Below are 19687 nucleotides of genomic sequence, written 5' to 3'. Positions count from 1 at the left end.
CTCAATTTTCCTTACAGGACACTCTCAGCTTTGAGAAAAAAAAAATGATGCCCATCTCTCAGCTCCTCTTGTTATTACACATCAAAGCTGATGAAATCAAACCCTGTCTGTCATTAGCAGTTAGTGATAAAATCAAACCCTGTCTGTCAGGATCAGTTAGTGATGAAATCAAACCCTGTCTGTCATTAGCAGTTATTGATGAATTCAAACCCAGCCTGTCAGTATCAGTCAGTGACAGGCTGCACTCAGGACCAAAAGTCAGTATGAAAGTCAAAGCAAGTACCTTGCAATGTCCCTTCTTCACATCATCCCAACAAAAATGGCCACAATGATAAATGAATTTTTCTGCTTTTATCTTGTTCTCTTTGCAAAAATGAAATGTCACTAACCAGTGGTTATGAGAGAGCATAGACACACCCAGTGTCCACCTCAGACTCACCGAAGCTCTCCACACTGTCAATCACACCCATCCTGAGTGCTTTCTTGTTTTACACATACTTCCTTTAATCTCTCAAAAGAGGTTGCATTCATGTTATATTACTGCACAATCATAATTCATTAATGCAATATTCTAATACCATTCATTGTATCTGAACTATAACATACACATGGATTTCAACCATCTATTTGAATTGTAAAAGCTGTATGTAATTACACTGTCATATTTAAAAAATGAAATGAAATACTTATCACAGAGTACAAACAGAAGCTACTGATGCTGGCTGAAAATACCAGGAAAAAGATGTGACCCAATTCATGCTGTCAACTTACCCAGGGACATACTTTGAGCTCCAAAGAGATAATCTGAAGGCTGACAGGTTTTCTCAAAGTATTATTTAGACTCAAAATACAGACTCCTTTATCTCTCTTCACCTGAAGCACATCACATGGGACACGCAGTATGTTTACTATTCTGTAATATAACGGCAGACTACACTCCTCTGGACATTATACGAAATGGCAGATGCTTTCATCTGTGCCTGGAGAAGTTGAGTTAAAGCTATTGATGCAAGAATTATGCTTCACGAACCCCAAAGTATCCTACACAATCATAGTGTTTTGCTCTGGAGAGGAAAGTCTTGATTGGTTGAAACAAGTCAGTGATTGACAGCAACATGGTAGTTCTGACCATTATAAGTCCAAGAGGCTTCACTGTTCCATCATTAGTTAACGTGTAAGATCTTGAGGGGTCAATGTATGGCAAACTAAGAGTAGCCAGTATGGTCAACACTTTCACCAAAGTGACTCAGACTTCTGCTACCAGCATAGGTATACATTGCTGCCTCAAAATACTTGAGCCCACTGCTTCCAAAGACATTGGGTGGAGTTACTGTGAGAGTGTCATCTGACCTGAACGAGACCTGTTAAATAATTCTAGGGATTAATGGTCATACCTGAGAAGTCTGTTAACTGCACTGTAGTATTTATGACATGTGGTAATGTGGATCTGGTGAAGAGTGGAATATGCTGGCACCCAGGCAGCTGCCCTCAGGGGAAGACGCTCCATAATGACTTTCAAATGTCAGTTCACTCTTATGAAGCTCCGCAGTGAATTCAGAGTGGATCAGAAAGGTTGCCCGCAAATACCACAGAGTTCATAATGTCTCGAAGATCACTGAACTCTGGCATCTTGCAAAAGCAGGATTAGTGACACTTGAATGCTACGCAATTCTCACCCGCTCTCTCCCTTCAGCACCCTTTCTGCATTTGTTGCAAGTTGCCCTTCTTTTCAGACTGGAAACGTACTCTCCTCTGACAGCTCTAAATGCCCAGTATGCTATGTCCAGGCTAGCCATTACATTACATTATTGTCACTTAAGCAGACGCTCTTACCCAGAGCAACTTAGATTGGTTACAATTTTATCCATTTATACAGCTGGATATTTACTGAGGCAATTGTGGGTTAAGTAGCTTTCCCAAGGGTAGAGCAGCAGTGGCCTCAGCGGGGAATTGAACCTGAAACTTTTTGGTTACAAGCCCTGTTCCTTACCACTACACTACACTGCTGTCACTGGAAAGTGTGCAGTGTGAAAACTGAAGTCTTGTCAGCTCTACTAATATGTATGAAATGAAGCATGTGCAATGAGCAATCTGAAATGAGAGCTGCTAAGACAGAAATTTGTAATAGTTTAGGAAGGAATTCAGAGTAGGTACCGATATCTTGTAACACAGTGTGGATAGTACTTATCATGACTGCTTCTAGGTTAACCATTTTTGTGGAGAAAATTGCACTTTGATGAGAAGAGAGTTTGTTGCTGATTCATTACAGCTGTGTGGAGGCTTCCGTGATCTGGGGTAATACATTTGTCGTCACAGCCATTACACTCTTAGGAGCAGGATGTCCCACTTAGCCAAGCAACTTCCTAAGCAAGTCAGAAAATCAGGACAAACTAAAAAGCTCTTAAATTGCTCATATGAAAAACAAGGACTATGTTGTGTGTTATTCTTCCTGTTGTATAATAGAGCTGGATTTGAACCTTACAACCAGCACACACTGTACCACATAAACAAAGGCCTTCTTTATTTGCAAGAAAGACACTAATGACTTCAGATCTGCAGAATTTTCCACGCGGAAGCTAAGCAAGGACTAGGCGTCCTTAGCAGACATTTTAAAATTCCTCATTGTGCATTGTTCTGGCCTTGCTGCATAAAGTAGCAGATGGGAGATGACACACAGTTAGCCCGTGGAACTTCTTTTAAGATCCTGTGCTGTCCAAGCCCCATCAAGTTGATGACCAACCGCTGGACGCACACTGACCCCTTCCATTGTCAGCAATGGCTGGACCTCCAATGACACAGGCAATATCTCCCAGCTCCTTTGTCATCTATCAGCAGGGAACAATGATTTTCATTTCCCCCTGTAATAGGCGGGACAGGTTCAGGTACATGACGCCGGTATTTCAAGGTCTCCTTCATGTCAGGAGGAATTAGACTTAAGTGCTGCCTCAAGGTACATTGTAATAGCTTTCATTGGAACTCCTGTAATTATACATTTTTTTAGGCCTATAGGTTTTAAGTAAGGTGGACTGTTCATACCTCGTTTCAAGCAACATTAAGCTTAAGAAACTGCTGAACAGATTCCCAGCCTTGAATTTTAGGCACTTGTAAATCTCCATGTTGATTACCAGGACTGCCAAACATGTGCACATGTTCTACTTTTCCATGACAGACCTTATTTTATCATGTCTTGGTTGAGTAGTTAAAGCTGAAGCAAGTGTGGTGCCCTTGCCACTTATTTTAAACAACCTGATCAACAAATCACCTCTTTTCTTTTGTGCAGCTGGTGTTTTCTTAAAACATTTTCTTATCTGTTCCTGGAAGAAGATGGAAAATGAAGGCAACAGTGTGAAGAAGTGTCATGTGACCTGGTCTGCCATTTGGGATTCCAGCAGAGTAGGTTAAAGTGCAGACTGCTGTCACCATCTTCCGCCTCACGGTGCTAATGCCCACGGCTCCTACTACAGACCTCTTTCCTTTGTTGAGAGGCTATAAGATGCTGCATCAATAATGGAACAACCTGACTAAAAGAATGAAAGGCTGTTAGAACAGTACTACTTCAACTCCAGATTACTGTTGTTCTTAGTGCCATCACTCTGCAAGAGAGAAAACTGTAATCTGCTGATTTTAATAGAAGAATATGAGTTGAAATTGAACAGTACCAAAATAAGTTGGAAATAGGGAAAATGGTGAAGCACCATCTAACTCTTCAATCAATATTGCTATGCTGTGCAGTGCTGCTTAAAAATGATTTTGGGTTGTGCAGTCTTGCTGTCTGTATTGAGGTTCGTGGTGTGAGATGCAGTGCAAGATACTGTCAGCCAGTCGCTCAATAAGGCAGCAGAGTAAAGAGCCAAACACCTGACAGAAGCATTCTGAGCTGTGATGAGGAAATGGTTGCCGGGAATGATGGGATACATCTTCCTGATACATATCATAAATTCTCTATGGCAACAATGTATCAACATCTAAATACTGTACATGACATGGAAACTGAAAAAGGACAGTTCAATGAAAATCCTCTCCCTAACACTGAACATTTAATCGCTGGAACTTTACACAGGAAATGCTAAATATAACAACTTCAATAACTTCAATAACAGTACTGTTCAGCCAAACCAGGAAGGGATGCAGTATGGATAATCTTGCTGATTGGCAGTACCTGGTCATGCAGTGTTTCATGCAGTGTGTATGATCTGTATATTAGGGAGGTTTGTGACATTATTTTGTTGTTTTTGATGTATGCCGGATGGTGCAGTTGTGACACTCAAATTTCCTTCGGGATTAATAAAGTATTTCTTATTCTTATCCTTATATGGCACTGTGTTTTACAGTGTGTTGATCTTTATGCTGATGTGATGCAGATATGAAGTGATGAGACTACTCTTGGCTCAAGAGGAGAGTGGAGATTCCAACAAACCTCCTACAATGGCTCTGACTGCACAGCATACTTTTAAGGGTGCTTTTTGGTTTTCAACATTCTGACTCATGATGTATTGTGTGGTTCACTTCTCCCTAAAATGTGTTTTATAACTACAACAGAATAATAATAATAACAACAACAATAATGATAATAACTGCTCTGCAGCAGTATATTAGTCAAGTGTTGTCAGTTGACAATATGGAATGATTAATAATAACCAATAATAATTTCTTAGTGGATGTGCTTGAAAAGGATTTGCATATACTTTGCATAAACATTGATATTTTTCAAATAAAATAGCACTCCTGAAGCATGAATAACAAAGACCATGGAAGACGCAATTTAATGCATCTAAGACCATAAATTAAAATTAATCAACACGGCATGTTCATGGCTTAAAGAAAGCGTTGCCTTTCTGTAATGCACACTGGGAAACTCACACTCCAGTTGCTTTCTTAAAGGCTCTACACCAAGTACAATATGACTGATGATTAAAGACAGCTAGAATACCTCCTGAATTACAGCGCTCCAGGACCATAGCTGTATAGTCTTAATTTAAACAAGTTGTTTGGTAATGAAGTATGTGTTGTCAATATCTCCACCCACTTGTTTCCCAGACTGAGCATGATGAATGGCCTTGCTGGATTAGAATGCATTGCCTATTGTAAAGGAAATACCTGGGTTGGGAAACCAGTGAGGCTTACAGCTTTTAAAGCACAGACGTTCCATCAGGCCTGTTCAGTCTCTTACCTGATGCTCTGGAGTAGGTGATTGAGACATGATTTAATGTTGGTAATTAACGCTAAAGAATTGTTCATACCAGGTGCACCCACATAAAAGAGCCCAGAAAACGTCCTTGAGCCTTTTCTTCATTTTTCCTATTAAGTGTGCTCTCAGGTAATATATTGAGAACAAGATGAGATGTTGGGAAATCGTGGACTCCAATGAGGAAAGAAACTGATCACAGAAATCTTGTCATTATACTTTCTGAAATTTTAAAAATTTTAAAAATTTGTTTCTTCATGTACATATCTCCCATACATATCTGCTACTGTGTGGTAGTGTTATAGTGTCTTTGATCAAAGGCAAACTGAACAAAATGACAACAAGCTTAAAAATGTAGATGAAAACCCTCTTCTTTCAACATCTAATTGTGTCAGATGGCAATTACTTTGATTATGTGTCACAGTATAACCAGGCAAAGTGCTACCATATAGTCCTTGGCCTGGCAGGAAAGATAAATGAGAAGCAATTACAGGACTAAAGCAGTCTGAATGATTTATTCAACAACATGCATTTATACTCTGTCAGGGCTCTGTGTTTTGTCTCCCTCTGAGAACTCGCTTGATGCGTTACCCAGTTAACACACATAAAGCCTGTCCATGCTACTGTCACATCATATTATTATAGACACATCGTAAAGACCCAGGTGTCCTCGGCGATTTCAAGTGTTTCTAAATCTTGTGAAGAATTAACTGTTTCATGGACATTACTTTATGTTTTGCGTTGTACTAAAGATGAATTTCCATTCTGAAAACGGAACAAGAATTCACCATAGAAAAGGGTGAAGATTAAAATCACAGTTTCTAAATGCCTGAAAGGACGTCATAAATTATTGTGATGCATTTTGTTTACATTTGGTTCGGATGTCATTACACTCATAACATTAGCATACCTAATTAGTGCACCACAATTCATTCTGCAATGACAGACATGCTTTCCCAAGAGCTCCTGTTGTAAATACAGATGAATTTATGGTAAATCAGGACAAATTGGTAGCTTTCAGATGTTTGTTTATTCTAATGTCTCAAAATGCACACACAATTAGTGTAGATTCCCAATGAATTTATTTTAAGACCAATTCTGTTGACACACCAGACACTGGAATGTTTTTTTTCCACAGGGCTTTTTGCGGTATTGGATTATTCTAAAAGTGGTCCTTTGGTAGTAACTAGACCTTAATGTTATTTTTGTGTTTCATTACTCCAAATTTTTCATCACTGTAATTCTTAATGTAACCCGATGTGTCTCTATAGTCGTTGTGTTCAGTTGTATTAGTGTAGGAAGGGGTAAATTAGAAAATCCAATTAGACAGAGAGAGGTAAATGCAAAGTTATTTCCTCTGCTCTGTGGCATAAGTCCAGACTTTTTATTGGTGTACAGTACCAGTCAAAAGTTTGGACAGAGCTGATTAAGATAATGGGAAATGTGCATTCAAGACATTTTGATCTAAAGACTTATGCTTAAATGTTAAATTCCATTTGTGTTGTTTGATATTTTTGATGTCTTTACTATTATCCTAAAATGTGGAAAATCGTAAAAATAAAGAAAAATGTGTCCACACTTTTGACTGGTACCATATATCTGTGAGAGTGAGAACTGTCATAATGGGGGCTACAGTAAAGCATTTCAGCACTGACTGCGCAGTGCCCACAAACTGTGAACAGATTTAAAATAAGATGAAACTTGTGCAGACAAGCACAGTAGCTTTGTTACAGTTCTGTGTTAAAGTATCATTACTATTATGTTTCCTGGTTGAATGTCAGAAATGAGAGCTTTTTGAGAGAGACAGAGAGGGGGAGGGGGGTGTGATGATGCTCTCAGAGACAGCTTAATTAATAAGACATAAAAAATAAGAGCATTCCTTCTGCCGGCTGACAGCAACAAGTGGCTTGCTCTCAGAGTCATTTAGCCGCCTCCAGATGAAATATTGATCAGCATTAGAGAGACACACATAGAGCCGCAGTGGCTGCAATGCAGGGCTTAGCCTCCACGTTAGGGCTGCCTTTAACGCGACAGCCTCTCCTGCCTATTACTAAAATGTGCATTGGCAATAAATAAATAAACAGGCTAAGACCCTCTGTCAAGCTCCTAGAGATTTTAAAGGGCTTCATCTGTCCAGGTCCTCAGTTAATGTTTTCACCCTTTTCCCCCAGGAGGCATAACGTGGAAGAACAGAAATGTGTTTCGTAGGATTCGCTCTGAATTTTTCATGGAAAGAGACGTTTTTCTCTGTGGCACCCATACACAAGTTCAAGTGAAGTGCAAACATTTGTATTTGCTCCATGGGACTTTCTCTGAGCCTTGGGACGATATCCATCCATTCCTTCATTTCCCTCATTTCGCATGAACGGCCAAGCGGCTGGGCATCATCTTACCTGAGTGAACTGTGGTCTGCTCCACCACAAAGATGCAAGGCCAGCTCACTTTTGTCCTCCTGAAGACCAGATCCCCAAATTTGCCTCTCTTTAGCTTCCTTAAACCGAAAAGGCTCAACATGCTTCATTTTGGTGTCTACACTTTCTATATACAATATAGACATGGATCTCAGTTTCTTTCTAAATTATTTTCCTAGGAAATTTCATCATTATCAACTGACCAGTTCTTCCCAACCCCAGAAATAACCAGCTCTGGTAATTTAATGGCATTTCTAAAAAGTGTAACAAGCCGCAAGCTGTGTGCATATTATCAAGGTCACTGGTCACCCTGTCACCCTGCAGTGGTGTAGGCGGTCCTGGGCCCACCTCTGTCTCCGTAGCAGCATGGAGGTAAAGAGCCCCTTGCAGAAATAGAGAACATACAGACATGCCAATTAAATCCACCCCTGGTGCGTTCATCCAGTCAGCAGGAGGAAACAGTTTCTGGGGAGACCACATTATTATCATTTTAAATGCAGCTATAACTAGAACAGAAATGGTTTCAGTTCTGTCACTGAGTGTCATTTTACTGCCATTTTGTGGGCTTGTTTTGTGGTGCTGCAGTCACTAAAATTAATCATACCATTGGACTTACCTTTGAATCAAGGAGGATCACCTAAAATGAAATAAAAACACCTTAAATGAAAATCATTCCTGAGGCCAATAGTGAGACTAATATTCTGGATGGCTCCAAACCTTCTGTGCGACACCTATGATTGTATTTGATCGAGTGATTCATACATGACTACCCATTACCATGCTGCTCAGGAAACTGAAATTCTGTCTCCCTTCTGTGTCCTGCATGGCACTCTTCCACAGTTTATGATCTGGCTGATTAGGCCAATTACCCATGTGACTCTCTGTCTTGACACCACTGGAGGTGTTTGTTACCGTGTCGATTTTTTTAATGGGTTGACAGGAATCTGTCTATTTTCAGCAACCACATTATCCTTTGGAGGGTCACGGTGCACTCGGCATAATGACAGGCAACAGCCTCATCAGGTAGGATGTCCATCACAGGACACACATAGGGGACGATTAAGACATGCCAGTTAACCTTGTGCTTACAGAACTGGTCTTGTAGATTAAAGGTTGTGAGTTTGATTCTGTTCGGCTATTGTATCCTTGAGAAAAATACTTAACCTCTCCTGAATTGCATCAGTAAATCTCCATTAATATGTTAATAAATAATATGTAAGATATCTAAGTTAGATACATGCCAGACATCTAGGCCAGGCAAATAAATAACATCTTTGAGCTAGCATGTCTTTAGACTATGGGAAAAATCTGTAGAGCCTTTAGATGTTGCAACTACACACAGACAAAGCCAGACTAAGCTGTTTCCCACCAAGCCATTCACTCCCATTGTGTTGAAATGCAGCCCACAATCTTGGGCAAACATTCCACATGATGTCATTCTTCACATGTATTTTCAGTCCTCACCTGTCTTCCTACATTACATTGTCTTTAGATGTGCCTCTATAAAATCACTTTATGATTACAAATGAAGAAACTAAATCCATAATACACTGGAAATTTCTCATATGGGTGTTTTTGTTGTATCTTGAAGTTTTTACTTTCACTGAGTATGTGTCTGAAAGCATACATTATTATATAATAGACTAGATTATACTAGTTCTTTTGGAAGTATGATCAAAACCATAGATGTGACAGATGATAGCAAAACGGACTCCTAAAACATAATCAAAATGGATGTGCACAGAAATCTGCAAACACCCTTTTTAATCTGTTTCATCCTGGTCCCTGCGTAACAGATCACCCTCCTTTTATGGCTCAGGCCTGCCACCTATTGGACATAGACAAGAATATTTGCTGTGGTAGTCCTACACATTAGCCATGATAATCAGTTTTAGCTAAAATGTTTAAGAATGATGTTTATGCATGTGAAAGTCCTTTTCATAAATGCAACATAAAACTGGGAGACTGTAAATGTATTTAGATGTGTTGCTGGGGGTGGAATTGTTGAGTAAAAGGTACATGTAAGGTATATGAGAAGGTTTTCAAAGAGGGTCAGGAAAGAGACATGAGAAACAGGAAATACAAAATGCCTAAATGTGTGTATGCTTGTGTTTTATGATACTTGCAGGTAACTGCCAAAATAAAGGAAACTAAAGCAAATGAGGCTTATAAAGTATAGTGAAAGCAGGTTAATAAACCAGTTAACATCCAATCATACTAAGGGTCGTGTATAAAATGCTGGGCATGCCCAGTGGCCCATTATTTTGTCTAGTAAAGGGAAGAGATCTCAGTGACTTTGAGAGAGTGTTGGGTGGGGTGATTGTTGAGGCACCTTTGGCAGGAGCTTTGGTGATGAAGACCACTCAACTTGCTGATGTTTCATGAGCAGTGGCTGAGGTGACAATGCAATGAAAGTCTTTAGTGAAAGACAAGAAGTTGGGTTGCAGTGCATAAATCCCTTATTTTACTTGAAAATGCATGTTTGTGAGTAAAGTGGGGCAAAGAACACAGGCAGTGGGGTAGTGAGCAGTGGGAGAAAGTAATATGATCATATGAGCCATCCTTCACGTTGTTCTCAACCAGCTAATGAGTGCAAGTGTGACACACGCCAAAAGAAACCTACAGACCCTAGAGGCTGTGTCCCATGGTGAAGGATTCTAGTGGCTGTTATGGTGTGCAGTGCATTCTTCTGGCAATGTTTTAAGTCCAGCTAATCCCTTAGAGGGCAAGGTACATGCCAATAAATACAAAGCCATTCTGAATGATCATCTGCATCCTATGGTGAAGCACTTTTATTCTGACGGGAGTGGTCTCTTCCAGGATAACGATGCCCCCATCCACAGGGCATGAATGGACACCGAATGGTTTCATGAGCATGAAAACCATGTAACCATATGTCATGGCCATCTCAGTCACCAGTTAAATATCCAGCTGAACACTTATGGGGGATTCTGGAGCAGTGCCTGGCACAGTGCTTTCCACCACCATCAACAAACAGCAAAAGATGGAATTTCTTGAGGGAAAAATGGTGTTCCGCCAATTGAGTTATAGACACCTGTAGAATCTACGCCAAGGTGCATTGTGGTGTTCCAACACCCTGTTAAGACAGTTTATGTTGGCATTTCCTCTATTTTGGCAGTCACCTGTAGATGTAACAGTATGTGTGTGTGTGTGTGTGTGTGTGTATCTAACTATGAAAAAAAGAGGTACTGTAAGAAGATATGGGGAGGAATGCAGTATCAACGCAGCACAGATTAACTTATTTAATGAGTCATATCATGTGAACACTCTGCCTCTGGGCAGGTGTCATTTTAAGCCAGTTTATCTTAAGACAGCTGCTCATTCACATCATGTAACAGATACATCCAACAGAAGCAGGTATCCTTAACAATTAACATGAACTCTTGGGAACATGCACATTTCTTTAACTGAAGGACGTGCACCCTTGACATTCTAACACTGACAGACTCCAAAGGTCAATGTCCAGGCACAGGTCTTGTCCCCTTCCATAGGGGTGGCTTTCCCCAGGGACCCCCACAAGTCCCATATCACTATGCCAGTTGTGAGAGCAGACAAAGGAAGACTGACAGTGAAAAAGGTCTGGAAGATTAACTTGAGGATAATGGTTAACTACAGTGCCTTCCCACCACCACTGCTGCAGTTTCTAGTCATGGATACAACTATTGGCACATCATCCTGCTAGTTAATTTACAGCAGACAGAGTGAAACCAGAGCCATTCCACACAATTCTCAATGTGTTCATTTCTTTTTATATGAAAACATGTAGAAATGAAACACAGCTATATCATTGCAACACAATGCTAAAATATTAAGGTACAATAAGTACAATATCTGAGTTCATATGGTCACTTAAAATATTGCTTTATAATGAAGTGCTGTACTTCCACTTTAATTTCTTAATTCATACAAGAGCTACCACACAGTACCTAATAAATAAATCACTGACAATCTGTTGTAAAGAAACAAACAAAACAAAAAAACATTCACCCTGGACTTCCAAATCTCAGAGCCGCTCAGAATTCAAAGTGAATTCCGAAAAATGCAAGAGTTCAGGTGCTTTAAAAAATAAGCCAATCCTGGAAGCTTTACTTGACAGCAATATATCAGTCTACAGTTTTCTATTTGGGACCATTATAAGAAAATGTGTAACTACAATAAAAGTCCTGCACAGAAAACCTTCAACTAATATTCCATTTAATTGCAAATCCTTTTTTCTCCTCTAAATATGCATCAAAGCTGTCCTGAAAACTGTTTTCTAAATAAGTGAAGACATATTAATAATTAATATGTGTTAACAAACAACAGCATTTCCTGAATCCCAATGAAAGTTCTTGTGCTATATTCAGTTGATTTCTCTAAATAGTCAAGACAGATGTTTATGGTGCTTCTTTGTCAATATTGAATATGAGATAGCAGGTTTCGAGGTGGTCTGGACCCAACCGATGTTTGAAGTGTGGTTGCAAGTCATCTGGAGTAAGACCATTAAGGAAGTGTGAACTGATCTCTTCATATAGTGTGTGTCCAACATCCTCTGTAAAAACAGTAACATTTATGACCATTAGACCAGAACCTAAAACAATCAGATCACCTACTTTCTTCCTATCAATCAATGATGCAAACACTCTGACAGCTGATTTTAGACTTTGATACTTCTACTGTTGTTAAATATAAAATTACCAATTGGATCTAAATCGCTCTGCATCTGAAACCATACAATGAAAACATTTTTTCTAGTAATAACTAGGTGGAAATCCAGAGCTCAGACATCTCCAGCTATCTATGCCATACATTCATGACCTCTCATTGATCTGATGAAACGGCTATAAATACTGAATCAATGGCTTAATAAAAAGGATACATTGGTTACTGCAGCTTTAACGCTATGTAAGATTTCTTCCTCTTTTGCTGAACACGAGATTAAGACTAACTGTCCACTAGAAAAGGAATCTGCCTAATGAAGAACTCTGAGAATCACCTTAAGATGCTGACCGCCAGTTCTGAGCTGCACTTACCCACACACTTCTCTCGCAGGGTTTTTATAGTGGCAGACAATCCACCACCTTCCCTCTGCTGTGCCTCCTCCTCGAACATGTCATCCTCCGCTGTCACCTCCATGGCACTCTTGGCGCTGCACACCACCTCTGCCAGGACCTCGTCATCAGGCTCCTCAAAGTCGTCAGGATACTCACTCAGGTCCACCTCGTCTCGAGTAGCTGAAGGCAACGGTCAAGTTAGGGTTAGGATCAGACACAGGTTGGATCTTCCATAAACACCACACTGAATGACTACAGATGGGATACTTGTAATCATCATCTGCAAAATACATGTCATCATGTCAAAAAGCTCTGAGATGCATCTTTTATCAGTTATTTGCTTTTATCAATGACTTACTGTCTGATTGTACAACTTTTCATGCAGATTTATTAGATGCACTTTACACTTTACACGTTATTCACGCAGGATACGATTTCTAAATGATGATAAGTAATTTTTTTCAATGTCTGTCCTTGTCTTACCTTCCAGTTCTTCTGACACTTCCCCACTGTGAACACTGACCATAGCCGAGGCCTCACCGACAATATTCTCCTCTATGGAAGACAAGCTGTCCTGCTCCTCAAAATCTTCAGAGTAGTCAGATTTCCCATCTTCGCTGCCATCTTCCTCTCTCCCATCGCTCTGCAGGACATCCTCTTCTTCTTCGTCTTCCTTGGTTAGTTTTGGTGGGGCTGATTTCACTCTATTTTTGTCAATGTTACCCGCTTCATTGGGGATGGCCATGGTCCTGGTCCAATGTCCCACAGCAGGCATATCCCTACTGATGCCGTCACTTTTGGATCCATGTCTGGAAACAGAGTTGCATTTTGTCAGCTGGGTCTCTTGCTGCCTAATGAACTCTCCAAGGTGCTCTTGCACGTAAACCATGTTCAGGATGCCACTAGCACTGGGACGGTCTTCTGGACTTAAGGAAAGCATCTTTTTAATCAAAATGAGCAGATTTTCAGAGTACACCTCTGGGACTTTGCCATATTCCCCTTTGACAATCTTGTAAAACAAACTAATGAGGTTCTTAGCATCAAAAGGTGGTCTGAGAGCACATATCTCAAACAGCAAGCATCCAAGGGCCCATATGTCAGATTTGGAGCTATATGGGACGTCCTGACAAAGTTCTGGACTCATGTAGCTTGGCGTTCCAACACAAGTGCTGGCCATATCCAGTGTGTTTTTCATTACTTTTGATATTCCAAAATCCCCCAGTTTCACCACTCCTCTTTTTGTTAAAAAGACGTTGGAGGTCTTAATGTCCCTGTGAAGGATTTTTGTAGAATGTATGTAATTCACCGCCATGGCGACCTGTACAAACCAACCCATGACGACGTGTTCTGTAAAATATTCTTCCTCCTTTCTATCCTTGACCCGATCATCCAATGTCCCGCCGTCACAATAATCCATCACAATAAAGATTACTTCATCTTTTTGGTCAAAGAAAGTATTGTTGCACGCAACAATGTGCGGGTGTTTGAGTTTCCTCAATATTTCAGCTTCTTGCAGAACAGCCTCTTTGGTCCTGCTTTTTCGAGAGTTGACAATCTGTATCCTTTTGACGGCACACAACTTCTTGGATTCTTTGTGTTTCATAAGAAACACAACTGAACTTGCTCCCCTCCCAATCGAGAGAACGTTCTCGTACATATCCATTGCATAGTTTTAAGGAAACGTTTTATATAACTGCAGTGGAAGTGTACAATATGATTAAATAACGGCGAGCGTTGTGACTTTTAGTGGCTCAATGAAAACGCCTTATTCAGAACTTTTTCAGCTGTGATATTATTTTCTTAAGTGATAGCTAGATTGCTAGTAAATGAATAAACGACGTTAGCTGATGTTTAACCAACAATAGCGAGGTACCTGGCTAATCATAGTAATATTTTTCGCGATGCCTTCGGCTGACTGTCTATCAATAAGTTTGTCGGTGTGCTAACGTCGGCTAGCTATATCTAGTTACCACCACAGGTGGCAGATGGCAGACGCAGCTATGTCACAGTTAGTCTGGCTAGCCAACGTTAATTATTTGTTATATGCTAGCGGACTAGCTAGCTAGCTAGTCTAATTATGCAGTGAGCACTCATTCGGACATTATGACAGCATTCAATAGTTACCGAGATAACTGAGTTTCAACTTGCGGTACACAGTATCATCAGAGGTAGCTAGCTAATGCTAGCTAACGGTGTCTCCGTGGCGTCCCTGTCTGTATTGTGGTTTCCCTCGTCTCCATGGTTACAGAAGTTAGCTCAGCCTCCCGAGCTGGACCCGCCCATTTTAAAACTGCTTTGACGAGCGGACGAATAATGTTAGCTAATACATCATGTGTACATATATAAGCTTAAAATCGAGTCGTTTTATATGGTTTATGAGGACCATTTTTGCATTCGATCACACGTTGGGGAAGTTTACGAACAAGCCAGTTAACTAACGTTAACCAAAGGAAGGGAAGAACAAAGTCTTGTTTGATCTGTTGGTTAGCTATGCCCTGTTAGACATACGGATGAAATGTTTTTACATTTATCTTATTCCATTTTAGCTATAGATATTTTCCACCTTCCCATGAGGTTCATTATTTTTTCAGTGTAACAAAATCACAACATAATGGCCTCTGGATGTTTCACATCGAAATAAAAATATAGATTTGTTCTAGTGATTAGAGTTAATGGCTATAAACAGTCTGTCTTCGCCCGTTACTTGCAAGATCAATTCAACTATATTCCAGCAGTGGGAGCTATATCTGATTGGTATCCGTAGAGCTCTTGCCAGTCAAGGTCCTTATTCACTTAAAATTACGTCATGTGATTACCAAATTATAACCGGAGTGATATTAAATTGAATCGACAGCTAAAGTGTCATGTTGATTATAATTTTGGAAACAGAATATGTAATAGTTACGTATATGCGTGAATTGTTAATATATGTTTGCTGGTTTAGTAATATCATTTCAAACACCATACAATCGAGTCAGGCTTAACAGTAAACACAACGGCTAGGGTCCTCTTTCAACTGAAGCGGTCCAACACCATTGCTGAGAGTTGATCTAGGAATTTACGAACTACCTTAGTGAAATTACAGTTAGTGTTAACAAATTACAATAGAAATGCCACCGAAAGGAAAGGGTGGCAAGGGTGGAAAAGGTAGATATTTTCTTATTGTTTGTACTCAGTCAGTACCTAACTTAATTTTGAGCACATAAGGCAGATACGATGTCATGTGTAGCCTGCAACTCTCATTACCAGATTAATCTAGTAGTTCTCCTACTCATGTTACTACTAAATTACCATTACTAGTAGAGCTAGCGAACAGTTTTAGCTGTACTCAAGCGGCTGCAAAATACAAATACGCTGTATCTTTTTTCTTGCCAATTATTTGGATGTTTTTCTATGACACTCAATGCCGATACAATGCAGATACTTAAGTTTGGTGTAGGCTAGTTAGCACCGTATCAGCTGGCGATGTGATTCAGTAAAATGGTGGTAACTTGCTATTTGCGAGGGAACGGTAGTTTAAGTATGTCAGTGTTCATTTGTCAACGTTGTATTTTTAGGCGCAGCTGCGTCAGGAGGTGGTGATGGCGATAAGAAAGAAAAGAAAGAGAAAGGAGGAACCGCTGTTAAGGTATGGACATTAAACATATCTTCAGCAAATGCGTGTTCATAATTGTGCCGCATGGCACATAGCTAGACAGCGATCTGTTAGCAGTCATCTGTATGTCTGTTGATAGTAGCGTTCACCCCAATGGAAGAGTATCGGTATCTTTGTAGGAAGCAGTCAGTGGAGCCCATCCCGTCAATGGACACTTGTCACACATCAAACATTTATAACCTGAATTTGTTTTTAAAATGTGATGCCTCTGTTAAAGTGAGGAGGGCCTACAGGTAACCTCCCTGACATGGATGTTTATTACTACTCGGTTTTGGTTTTTGTTACAAAGGCATACATTTTAGACCCTTCTGCAATCTAAAATTAATGTCCAATGTAGTGCGTTTGTTGACTGAAAATTAGTGGTGTCATTTTTTTTAAAACAATACCCAATTTTCTTTCAGATGTAGCTGTATCATGATTTTTGTTAGTGTAAATGATTACATGTAAAAGGCTTTCTGAGCTAAAAGAATAAAATCAACTTCAACTGACTTTATGTCCAATACATTAAGCATTTTTTTGTCTTCAAGTGTACAGCCTTGCTACCATGATGTCATTGGTGATATCAGATATCACACCAAAAAGTTAATTTTGTTTAAAATTAATGCAATATATTTCCAGGTTCGTCATATCCTTTGTGAAAAACATGGCAAATGCATGGAGGCAATGGAGAAACTGAAGTCGGGCGTACGATTCAGTGAAGTGGCATCACAGTACAGTGAAGATAAAGCCAGACAAGGAGTAAGTGAGGGAATATCTACTCTGAAAATATTGTTTTTACTGTCGTTATGAAATGACCTCAGACTGCAATGTTAAGCATTACAGACATGAAGCAATGCTAACATTTCTTCATGTCACGCCAAAGTAGCTGTCACACTGCATAATGTACCAGTCACAAGTCTGCATTGTAAACTGTACAGAAGGGGGAAATTGTCAAGAATTGTAGTTAGAAAGCCATTTTAAAATCATAAAAATGTGTTTGTGTGGGCCTCCAGTGCATCACTTTAGAATCTTTATGCTAAAAGCAAGTAAAACATTTGTACATGCAGGCAAAGTTAAGTGATAAAAATCTAACTGTCAGGAATTTTGACACCAAGTTTCCACTGCAGAAGCTGATGCAGGTCCATATTTCTAATGGAAATATTAGATTATATTAGTGCAATCTGAAAATCTTAGGCCTGTGCCCTTGAATTTGAGCCTGGAAACTGCTGTCAGTATCTACTGTTCTGCACTAGATGGAGATAGAAGCTCAGTAACTAGACAGTGCTTTATCCAAGATGTCCATTGTGATGTACAGTTTTAAATTGTAATTAAAAAGTTGTGAAAGCCTTAAAGTAAAATAAAAATAATTTCAGGTGCTGTTCTATGGTTATGAATTCTATCGTTATTAAAGATCTAATGTATGACACTAAATAAAATAAATAATGCATTACATTTTCAGTATCTCAGTAGGCACTGTAAAATCTTGATTCAAATTGTTCTGTTGTTGGTCAGTTCAACAATATCTGTTTAACATCTTACTTTTATTTGTTCTGTTAATTAGACATTTCTCTACATGTCTGTTAAGATATTCTAGAAGTGTGTTTGCATGTTGTTCCTGCTCAGGTCTGTTCAACTTGTTTAACTGTGTTGTGGTTGTGACAGGGTGACCTTGGATGGATGACCAGAGGGTCAATGGTGGGACCATTCCAGGATGCCGCATTTGCCCTGCCTGTCAGCACTATGGACAAACCCGTCTACACAGACCCCCCTGTCAAAACAAAGTTTGGCTATCACATTATCATGGTGGAGGGCAAGAAATGATGCTATCATCAAATGTTTTGACAGAAAAGTTATGACAGTTTGATTATTGTACAAGTTTTTATTTTATGGTGCAATCATTAGCTAATTGCAAAGGGTAGGTTGAACTTGCCTTTTTTCATGCATATTTTGAACTTGTCATGAACTGAACACCTAAGCTCAAGATGGAGGCACTGCTAAACAAATTGGAATTGTTCAACTTTCCTAGTGGAAGCACCATCAGTAACAGTTACAGTGAGTATTTCTTGGTCTGTTAGCACATAATCCCTTTTCATTCCTGACTGAAGATTGGAACAGTTTGCCAGCCATATCGTTTGGCATGATCATCTTCTCTGTTTCTCACCACACTCTTGTAGTAAAGAGCTTACGTGCTGAATTCCTTTTCAAATAAAAACCCAAATAGCTGCCAGATCTTGAGTAGTTTTTCGTAGAAATAGAACACTTTGTTGTATAAAACCTTCTTGGACTCAAATACAACCTGGCATAGGTTGACAGTGGCTCTGGTCAGAAAGGCAGGACTAATAAGTATTTGATTTAATCCTTTGAAGTGACACCATTTACAATCACCTTAGGGGTATTAGTGTTACTGCTAGAAAAGATTGTGGATGAAGATTTGACACACAGAGGGCACATATCTGCTGGGTGTAAGGGCTGAAATTGTTCTGCTTTCTATTTTTTCGTATTACTTATCAGATAGCCTCATCTACAGTGTCCATCAAAGCATGTGATTGTTACAAAAAAAGCAGTACAACATTACCCAGCAAAGTCTGGAATAAAATAAATTTAAAATAAATCAAGAATGTTAAACTGGAAATATGACAAATGAGGAATTGAACACACTTCAGGCTGAAAGCAAGCCAACAGACAAAATTTTCCAGTTGGGAAAAATCTTTTAATCTTTTTTTCCAGAAAAAAAGGAAGAGCAAAATACTTATTCAGTAGCTTATTCAGTTGGCTAGTATTTGGATAGATATTCAAATCTTGGATTCTAGGTCATCATCACAATACTTACATAAAGTGTAACAATTTTAACTTGGCAAGATTCAGGCTGATGCAATTTATGGCAAAACTACACCCCACAGTATGCCATGAGGAACACATTAGCAGTCCTCCCTGATGGTTTAACTGTGAAGTTGATTTTATAAGGCCTTCAGCATTATAACGCATAAATATTTAGTGCACTAGAGGACAAAACTGCCACACCACACAATCCAGTAACAGCGATGGGTAATTCGAGATGACTGCCAGATCTGCTGTTGTGTTTTATCTGTAGTAGTTGTAGAATTTCATATAATTATAAAGACTGACTGCAAGCTTTCTGTTTTTCAGCTACACTATTGACACATATGTAAACTGCAGTTTTAATATCAGAAAGTGTATGAAATGGCGTAACCCTGCTTTTGAATTGGAGATTTTACTTCAAACATTGACATAGTGTTTGCAGTCTGTTTTACTGTTATCTGTTAAGTATCATAAAAGCTCACCAAGGCTTGTGTTTGCTAACATTTTCCATCAAAAAGTAACTATCCAAAACTATTGTTTTCATGTGTTCCTCTGATAATAGAAGAGGGGTTAGCACTGTTGG

General features: G+C 39.4%; 2 protein-coding genes across 2 annotated transcripts; one reads left to right on the top strand and one right to left on the bottom strand.

The window, feature by feature from the left end:
• Positions 1-11993: 11993 nt before the first annotated feature.
• Positions 11994-14313, bottom strand: nek12 (NIMA-related kinase 12). The gene is made up of 4 exons (XM_036548539.1): positions 13393-14313; positions 13134-13305; positions 12630-12830; positions 11994-12148 (listed from the first exon to the last, which is right to left on the bottom strand). Exons 1-4 carry the CDS (start codon positions 14311-14313, stop codon positions 11994-11996), a joined length of 1449 nt encoding a protein of 482 aa, XP_036404432.1.
• Positions 14314-15667: 1354 nt separating this feature from the next.
• On the top strand, positions 15668-18505 carry pin4 (protein (peptidylprolyl cis/trans isomerase) NIMA-interacting, 4 (parvulin)). The gene is made up of 4 exons (XM_036548964.1): positions 15668-15797; positions 16208-16278; positions 16924-17043; positions 17947-18505. Exons 1-4 carry the CDS (start codon positions 15761-15763, stop codon positions 18103-18105), a joined length of 387 nt encoding a protein of 128 aa, XP_036404857.1. The 5' UTR covers positions 15668-15760; the 3' UTR covers positions 18106-18505.
• Positions 18506-19687: the final 1182 nt, after the last annotated feature.

Source organism: Megalops cyprinoides, chromosome 16 (genome assembly GCF_013368585.1).
Source record: "Megalops cyprinoides isolate fMegCyp1 chromosome 16, fMegCyp1.pri, whole genome shotgun sequence".
NCBI classification, from domain to species: domain Eukaryota; kingdom Metazoa; phylum Chordata; class Actinopteri; order Elopiformes; family Megalopidae; genus Megalops; species Megalops cyprinoides.
Note: the sequence above shows the minus strand (reverse complement) of the source record. Positions and strands in the feature narration are given on the sequence as shown.